Genomic DNA, 9,129 nt, shown 5'->3' with positions numbered 1-9,129 from the left:
AGGATGACATAGAATACTTGGACGATACCCAAACGGTCTGCAAGATCAGTGCGACAAACCTAGGAATCAGAGGAATAACTTAGGACTGAAGGAGTCTGTCGCCATCATTTCCTAGATCTCAAAGTCTGACGTGGAGAGGCGACCTGTGCTTACTTGTGAGCTGCCATCGGATGTCGTGTGGATGTTGCTTGTCTGAGCCTTGATGTGACGCAGGCTTTGACGATAAAATGCAAACGGACTATATTTTACGATTTAGTTGTACAACACTCATTCAACACATCAGTAATTACCTAGTGCTACACAGAAAACATATTTTGACAATGCCTTCAAGAGTATCTAGTAGCAGGTGAAGATACAGATGATTGTGTCATATGAGGCAACATTAAAATTCAGGACACTAAAAAGAGATGTTAATAATAATTTAACCTTTCACTTGCTTTAGCAATTTGGAATGAGTTTACCTGTTTAAGTACACCAAAATCTTTATGTCTTTTCAGAAACTGTTAATTTGCATATGTACTTTATGTATTACAATTTATTTCTGTAAGTAAATTACAGTCACTCTCCAATTTACTTCTATACTTAAGCATCAATAATGTTAAAATTTAACTTTCAGCTTAACATTTTTATTCATTCTTAACCCTGACGTGGATAAAATTTATACTTTTTTTTAACCTATAAAGCACACATATGAATACAATCTGTAACTAGATATACTGTGCATCCATGCTATGAAGTTTTCATGGAATGTCCAATTAAACACATCAACGAAGACTCTAGAGGCAAGAGATAATATTGGAAAAACTAAAAAATGGTTGGGAATCCGATGCTGTAAATCCAAAGAGAAAGTGCAGAAAGGAAAGCAAAAAGAGAAGTAGAAAGTAAGGGAAACGTTCAGAAATTGAAAACTCCTCTGTCCCCTACTTAAGCCACACACACAAGGGAAGATGGTCAGAGAACCCAGAGCCACGGTTCCCAGACTTGCCCACCCCACCCGGGCCAGCAGCATCTTGCCGGTTCACCAATGGCCCTGCCCTTTTCCTTCTTGGTGGCCCTGGGGGTGCTCAGCTGCCACTCCCTCTGCTCTCTGGGATGTGACCTGCCTCCGAACCATGGCCTGTTTGCCTGGAGGGCCTTGACGCTCCTGGGACAAATGAAGAGAGTGTCTGCTAGCTCTTGTGACAAGTACGCAAGGGCCTTTGCCTTCCCCCAGGAGGTGCTTGATGGCAAGCAGTTGCAGAAGGCTCAAGCCCTCTCTGTCGTCCATGGGATGAACCAGGGGATCTTCCACCTCTTCTGCACAGGGGCCTCATCTGCTGCTTGGAACGAGACCCTCCTAGAGGAGTTCTGCTCGGGACTTTCTGAGCAGCTGACTCACCTGGAAGCCTGTCCCATGCAGGAGGCGGGGGTGGCAGAGACTCCCCTCAGGAAGGTGGACTCCATCCTGAAGAACTACTTCCAGAGGATCTCCCTCTATCTGCAAGAGAAGCAATACAGCCCTTGTGCCTGGGAGATTGTCAGAGCAGAAATCACGAGCTCCTTGTTTGCAACAACGATCTTGCAAGAAAGGTTAAGGAGCAAGAAATGAGACCCGGGTCACCATGGAAATGATTCCGTCTGGCTGATAATGCCACGTTCTCTGGAGTTCTGCCATGTCAAACTGTCACTTTTGCTGTCCTGGTGACATGAATGGAATCAATTTTCACATTATCTCAGGAGTATTAAGCAACATCAACTCTACAAGCATCTGTCGTTTTCCGATGACCATGCTGATCTACCTGTGGAACTATATATGAATTTCACTATTTATAAGATTTAAATTATTTTTTATTGTATAATATTAGGTGTACATTCCCTTTGTGGTGTAGAGAAGTATATGTGCTTTACATTTATTAAGCTTTTTATTTTTTTGTTCATTAAATGTTTCTATAGAACAATTGTTGTATTTGTTTCTTATTGAAAGAGGAAACAAGTCTAATGACAACCTGATGAAAGAATGCATTGTAGAACTCAGTGACACATTGTTTCGTGATTCACATTTGAAGTAATACCACAGGCTTCGTTGAAGCCAGTTTGTATGTTGTCATCAGGATAAAGGCGGACATAACAAATCAATGCCCTGTCTGTATTGATAATCATAGGGGAAGTAATATCTGTTAAGTTAAAGGGTATAATGAGGAGAAGGGAAAATATGAATTCTAGAAGCAGTCGAGGAAACACACACGTCATGACATAGAATCAGAAGCACTAGATACCTTCCACATTAGACTGGTAGACATCCAAGTGTGAACATTCTTTATCAAATGGATCCTTGAGTCTGCCATTTACAAGCCATTCCATTCACTTAAAGCCCAGGCAAGGAAGTGGTCCGGACGGAAGAGATGTTGAATGAGAAAAGAACTTAAAAGCAATGCCTCAAGGTCGAGTGGTTAAGAGAGAAAAGAGCCACACTGCAAATAAAGGAGGAATGGCTCTAAGGCGGTAGGCTAAGAGCGAATAGTGGTTAAGAGTCTATTTCAAAGCAGAAAAAGGCTTCAAGGAATTGCATCAGAGCAAAAGGTGCATGGAAAGTGCCCCAAGGCAGGAAGTAGAGGGGTGTGACCCAGGTGCAGGCTGGTTTAACTGGATTAATCACCAAAAACCACACTGGAGGAGGAGGAAGGGTGAGGAACAGAAAGGAAGCTAGTGAGTACAGAGAAGAAATCGTTTTGAGAGATTTACCTTCTTTGGGCCAATTAAACTTTGATGAAGAATTGAAAAAATAATGGATATGAATGATGTATTCTAATCTCTTCTAATCCATGTAAAGCATATATAAAGAAAAGCAAACAAAAATTAAAAGGCATAAAGGGTGTACAGGAACTTGGGGCACCTGGGTGGCTCAGTCACTGGGTGTCTGCCTTCAGCTCAGGTCATGATCCCGGGGTCCTGGGGCCCCCTGCTCAGCGGGAAGCCTGCTTCTCCCTCTGCCTGCCTCTCCCCCTGCTTGTGTTCTCTCTCTCGCTATGTCTCTGTCAAATAAATAAATAAAATCTTTAAAAAAAAGTGTACAAGAACATTCTGCAAATGAAAACTACCCTGTTCTATTTAAGATTCCTCCACGAGATGCTCCAGCAGAACTTCACCCTCTTCCTCACTGGGCGCTGTGTGCTGCCCGAACCCGACCCTGCTGGACAAACTCCCCACAGGGCTCCAGGTGCAGATGGAACACGGACACCTGTGTTGTGTCTGCGACATGAGTCGGGGAGGTTTCCCCTGGGATTGAGGGCCCCACCCTGGCCTTCAAGAGGTGCTTCCAGAGAATCCATCTCCATCTGAGAGAGAGAAAATATGGTGACTGTGCCTGGGAAGGTGTCTGAGTCAAATCAGGAGACCCATCTGTTTGCATTCAAATGAAGAAATAAGGAAAAGGAAATTTAAAAAAAGAGAAAGCAGGTAAGACACCCGGAAATGATATTCTTGACCTACAACACTAAGTCACATGCGCATGTGTTCCGTCTTTCCAAGGTCTCTTCTTTCTGCTTCAGTCATACAACGCATTGAGTTAAATTACTCAAAATTGTGGTTAAAATGTGTCTCTGAACATGAGTATCTCTAAGTGCATCCTGCCGTAGTTGAGAGCTATACTGAACTTATTTTTGTATTGCGGGATCCTTGGTTTCTTGTCCAACACAGAACCCCTTGGAAATTTTTCCTGACCTCACAGCAGGAGCAACAACAGCAACAACAATAGAAACGACCACAAAATGCAAAACAACTGAAAACAACAACTCTTCTTAGATCCACTCACAGCTGAGGTCCCAGGGCCAGCCTCAGCGCTAGTAGCCAGAAAAAAAGGAGCATGCAGCCAATCACACCTTACCAGGAGCACGTATTGGCAGGAACACGAGCTATAACTGAAGCATTGCTTGAGGCTCTGTGTGCTTCCACTCGAGACTTACCAACTCCAGGGCTCCGTACTTACTGGAGCCCACAGGTCTCTGAGTTTGACCTTCAGAATCCCCACTAGGCTCTCCCTGGGAAGGTCAGCGGAAAATCTGCTGGCTTTTCCAGCAGAGGGAGGGGGACAGGAATCCTTCTCAAAGAGTCTGAGGCTACCTCCTCGGAGAAGTAGAGGACAAGGGACTCTGTCACCAGGAGCTTGAAGCAGGGATGTCAAGAAGAGGGGAAAGCTGACTTCCCACTGGTAGATGCATGCGTGAATCTGGAATCTCCAACAAGTCACATCCTGGAGACACTCAATCCCAATTGTTTCTTGCATATTTGGAAATTGAGGCACAGTACTGAAAGTCCTTCTGTCTGAATGAGTGTGGAATGAGAAAATGCCCTAAAGCTTCAGAGCACCTTTAAGTTTTAGGGCTGAGAAAGAGAAGGGGAGCCTGCAAAGGGCACAGAGAGGGGGCAGCCAGTGCAGGTGGGACACAACCAGGGAAGAATGATCTCCAGAAAGTTTGCAAGAAGAGAAGTTTCAGAATTTCCCAAGATGAACCTGAGGTAGTAAGTTATCACATGAGCTAGAGGACTACCCACCGCTTCTAGATTCTGCTTTCGATCTAGTTGTTTGATCCTGAGAAACTCACTTGAGATCTCTGAAGTTCCGTTTTCCCAAACGTACCGTGGGGTGGGAATATTCCTAGAGTTGTTGTAATAACGGACTAGCACCTTAAAATGTATCTAGTATCTTCCACTCAGTGAGAGTTTAACAGATGATGGCTATGATTATTTTCATAGACGTCTCTAAGTGAAAGGTGATCTTCTCCTAGCCTTCTCTCTGTAACTGACTGCAAACTACTGATTCTCTAAAATACCCAACTGGGAGAGGTGGCCCATGAATGGAATGGAATTATAGACACAATGAGATCCTATGTATCCATATACACAGTGCGGACGTACACATAGTCTAGACATTCTGGTAGAGCACATTTCCGCTTCCTCCCTGCTTCCCCAGATCACATACTTTCACTCCCAAATCACAGGGTTTCCCTCCTCCCCAAATCGCAGTGTCTCCCTCTCCCCCACAGTAGAAACGCCCCAGTGAGCTCTGCCCTCCTCCCTCCCTCCTCAGGAGCCTCTCCTGCCCATTCACACAGTTGCTTCCTTCTGCTTTGTGGTTTCCGTCTGGCCATTTCACTTCCTATTACAAGGCCACCGAGGAAGAGCAAAAGTTGTTTGAAATTTCTAGGTTTTTTGAAACTCTCTTCCTTTCTCCTGCTGACTATTTCTGGACCTGAGGGAATGTCCCTGCTGCAGTGATGTAACAGTGGCTATAGCAACGAGCAAACAGGAACGGAAGGTTGCTGTTCCATGGCCTGTCACAGTCTTTCCGGGGGGCTGCCAGCGAGTGGGCAAGGTGAGCTAGACAGTGACCAAGTCTGGAGACTGGCCTTGTCTGGTATGTAGAAGTCCGTCCCTGGTGGGAGAGTGTCCTAGAGGGCAAAAAACAGCTTTTTCCGAACTTACTCTGCCAGTAAAATAAGCCAATTTCCATGGCTTTTTATGAACTTTTACAAAAATATACCTTTCTTTTTTTGTAAAAAGAGCAGTTATATTCACAGCCAAAGTGAGCAGAAGGTCCTGAGTTTTTTCCCATCCTCCCTGCTTCTGTAGCTGCACAGTCTCTCCCATCACCAGCAGCCCCGCACCAGAGGGAACAGTTGTTACAGTTGCTTCCAACAATGTAGCAAGTAGATCTTAGGGTTGGGAACAAGTCTTCAATATTCCAAGGTGTGTGGTACAGCAAAGCTCAACCTTGGAGCTAGCGGTCTAACAAAACCTTATCCTCAGTATTTATTGTCTGGCATTGGGTTTTCTTGGGTATGGCACAAGAAGCACGGGCATGGAATTTGTGGAAGATACGGGAAATGTCTGCAAGATAGTTCCCCACCTAGGAATAACAGGAATAATCTGGGATTGGAGGACTTTCTCTCCATCGTTTCCTGGATCTCAATGTCTTACCTGGAGAGGTGATCTTTGCTTCCTTGTGAGCCGCCATCGGCTACCTGGTGGACATTGTGGATATCTGAACCTCACTGTGATGCCGGCTTTGGAAATAAATACAAATAGATTATACTTTATGATTTCATTCTGCAATACTTATTCAACACATCAGTAATTCTATCTAGTGCTAAATAGAAAAAATATTTGAGAATAACTTGATGAGTATGAAGCAGCAAGTGCATTTAAAATTATTTTCTCATTGAGGCCACCTAAATACAGTACACTAAAAACAATCTCCAATAAATACTTTAATTTTTCATTGGCTGTTAGCAAATTGGAAGGATTCTAAATATTTAAGTACACTGCTATCATTATTATGTATTTGAAGAAATTCTTAATTTGCATTATACTTTTATATTTCTATTGAAATAAGTAAAAAATTAGAAATTGCTGATCAAATTTACTTATCCAGTGAAGAATCAAAAGGTATTAAATTGAGCTTTCAGTTTAAAACTTTTAGTCATTCTCCACCCTGAATTAAATAAACACAGTAAAATGGACACTTTCTTTCTTATCTATAAAGAAGGGCTATACACACATAAGGATATAGACTGCAGATCTGTGCTGGTGAGTTTTCTTGAAAGGTTCAATTACATAAACATTCAAAAGACTCTAAAGGGAAGGGGCAATAAGAAAAAGAAACGATGAGAAACCCATGCTCCAAACCCAAGTAGAAAGTGCATCATGGAAAGCAAAAAGAGAAGTAGAAAGTAAGGGAAACGTTCAGAAATTGAAAACTCCTCTGTCCCCTACTTAAGCCACACACACAAGGGAAGATGGTCAGAGAACCCAGAGCCACGGTTCCCAGACTTGCCCACCCCAGCCAGGCCAGCCAAGCAGCGTCTCGCAGGTTCCCCAATGGCCCTGCCCTTTTCCTTCTTGGTGGCCCTGGGGATGCTCAGCTGCCACTCCCTCTGCTCTCTGGGATGTGACCTGCCTCCGAACCATGGCCTGTTCGCCTGGAGGGCCTTGACGCTCCTGGGACAAATGAAGAGAATGTCGGCTAGCTCTTGTGACAAGTACGCAAGTGCCTTAGCCTTCCCCCAGGAGGTGCTTGATGGCAAGCGGTTGCAGAAGGCTCAAGCCCTCTCTGTCGTCCATGGGATGAACCAGAGGATCTTCCACCTCTTCTGCACAGGGGCTTCATCTGCTGCTTGGAACGAGACCCTCCTAGAGGAGTTCTGCTCGGGACTTTCTGAGCAGCTGACTCACCTGGAAGCCTGTCCCATGCAGGAGGCGGGGGTGGCAGAGACTCCCCTCAGGAAGGTGGACTCCATCCTGAGGAACTACTTCCAGAGAATCTCCCTCTATCTGCAAGAGAAGCAATACAGGCCTTGTGCCTGGGAGATTGTCAGAGCAGAAATCATGAAACCCTTGTTTTCATCAACGATCTTGCAAGAAAGGTTAAGAAGCAAGAAATGAGACCCGGGTCACCATGGAAATGATTCCTTCTGACGAATAATATCACACTTTCCCTTGTTCTTCCGTGTCAAAGACTGTCATTTCTGCTGTTATGATGACATCAACAGAATCCATTTGTTAAAGGTTTTCAGAAGTATTAAGCGACATGTCAACTCTACAAGCTGTAGTCGCTTACAGCTGACCATGCTCATATCTATTTATCTATTTAAATATTTATTTATGTAAATATTTATAAGATTTCTATTTCATATATTATTATGTGCACCTGTTTGTGTCAGCAATAAAATAAAATGTTCTTGATATTTAATCAGTTTATCATTTTTTTCTATCCAACTTTCACTATGGGAAGCGTTCAAAGAGTACCACCACGGCTAATTGCAGCTTGGCTGAAAAATGGTCGGCAGATCGGCTCCTGGGCGGCTCAGTTGGTTGAGCGACTGCCTTTGGCTCAGGTCATGACCCGGGAGTCCCAGGATCGAGTGCCGAGTCAGGATCCCTGTCCTGCGGGGAGTCTGCTACTCCCTCTAACCCACCCTTGTCTCATGCTCTCTCTCTCAAGTAAATAAATAAAATGTCTAAAAAGAAAATGGTCAGCAGAATGCATTTATCCATCAGATCACGAACATCTGCAGCAACCACTGACTTCCTCTAAGACAAGTTGTACGTTGCCCTTAGGCTATAGGACATGACAAAGAAAGCTCCTGTTGTCTACATCTTGGTTGTTGTTGCGACTGGAATCTGAGAACAATCCTCAGACTTAGTGTTATAACGAAGAAGGGAAGGAAGTGAATTCTCTCACCTGATGCTGGAATGGAGAAGGTCAGGAAGTACACATAAAACCTGGGGACCCTTCGACAGGGGCCTGGTAGACATGCAGGCACAAATGTCCAGTGTCAGGGGAGAGGTGATCTTGCGTTTGACAAGAAATGCCATGGCTGAGGTCCATATCTAGCAGGGAAGGCCAGCAACAGAGGTGTTCATGCGGGCAGACTGTGTAGTGTGAGAAACACACATGAACTTGATTCTGAGGCTCTCCAACCAGTAAAGGGAGGGGAGAGAAGAGCCACAAAGGAGACAGTGGACTCATGGTCGGACAGTACATGGATAATAAGAGAGGATGCCGATGAGTATATTTAAGGACAGGACAGAGATGTGCTTCGAAGACCATCAGTGGATTCCTGGAAGATGTGGATTGAAACTGCCTGGCGTGTCAGGAAACTAGATGCCTTTGCGGACCTCATGAGAGTCGGTTGGGGGGAATCATAAGCAGAGACCACTCTGGAGCCGATGGGAGCATAAATAAGAGAAGTCAGTGCGTCTGAAGTGGAGGAGAATATAGCATGGGATCTGGGAATAATGGGGTTCGTTTTTCTGTGCCTAGTTTGCCCTTTTATGCCGTATGTTTCTTCCGGAATCATTTCATGGGATTGATGTTTTGGCAAACCTTCTTAATGGGTTGAATACTGTATTATTTGGAATCCTGACTTCATTACAGACAATGGTCTGTCCTGTCTTGGTTCTTACTACCTTGTATATCAGAGAGCTGCTCAGCTTCAATAATTCACTAGGCAGGAATAGATAACTCCTTAAATCCTTCATCAAATTGTCTATTACTACTGATGAAAGAATGTTTTTTTTTTTTTTTGGAATGACTGGTTTTATTAATTAGGTTCCTTAGGTCCTCATTGTGACCCTGTGACTACAGTAGCA

The 9,129-nt window shown here is 44.2% G+C and overlaps 2 protein-coding genes across 2 annotated transcripts; both read left to right on the top strand.

The window, feature by feature from the left end:
- Positions 1-894: 894 nt before the first annotated feature.
- On the top strand, positions 895-1,588 carry LOC148162386 (interferon alpha-1/2-like). Its single transcript, XM_088018790.1, has one exon. The coding sequence runs from the start codon at positions 1,025-1,027 to the stop codon at positions 1,586-1,588; it is 564 nt and encodes a 187-aa protein (XP_087874916.1). The 5' UTR covers positions 895-1,024.
- Positions 1,589-6,691: 5,103 nt separating this feature from the next.
- On the top strand, positions 6,692-7,419 carry LOC148162385 (interferon alpha-1/2-like). Its single transcript, XM_088018893.1, has one exon. It carries the CDS (start codon positions 6,856-6,858, stop codon positions 7,417-7,419), a length of 564 nt encoding a protein of 187 aa, XP_087875019.1. The 5' UTR covers positions 6,692-6,855.
- Positions 7,420-9,129: the final 1,710 nt, after the last annotated feature.

The sequence above is a fragment of the Eumetopias jubatus genome, unplaced genomic scaffold (assembly GCF_037043125.1).
Source record: "Eumetopias jubatus isolate StellerSeaLion01/CBP00866 unplaced genomic scaffold, mEumJub1_p1.0 scaffold_15, whole genome shotgun sequence".
Taxonomy (NCBI): domain Eukaryota; kingdom Metazoa; phylum Chordata; class Mammalia; order Carnivora; family Otariidae; genus Eumetopias; species Eumetopias jubatus.
Note: the sequence above shows the minus strand (reverse complement) of the source record. Positions and strands in the feature narration are given on the sequence as shown.

What these genes read in the sequence shown, in the direction of transcription:
- LOC148162386 (XM_088018790.1), top strand. Translation starts at nt 1,025, where the DNA reads ATGGCCCTGCCCTTTTCCTTCTTGGTGGCCCTGGGGGTGCTCAGCTGC.
- LOC148162385 (XM_088018893.1), top strand. Translation starts at nt 6,856, where the DNA reads ATGGCCCTGCCCTTTTCCTTCTTGGTGGCCCTGGGGATGCTCAGCTGC.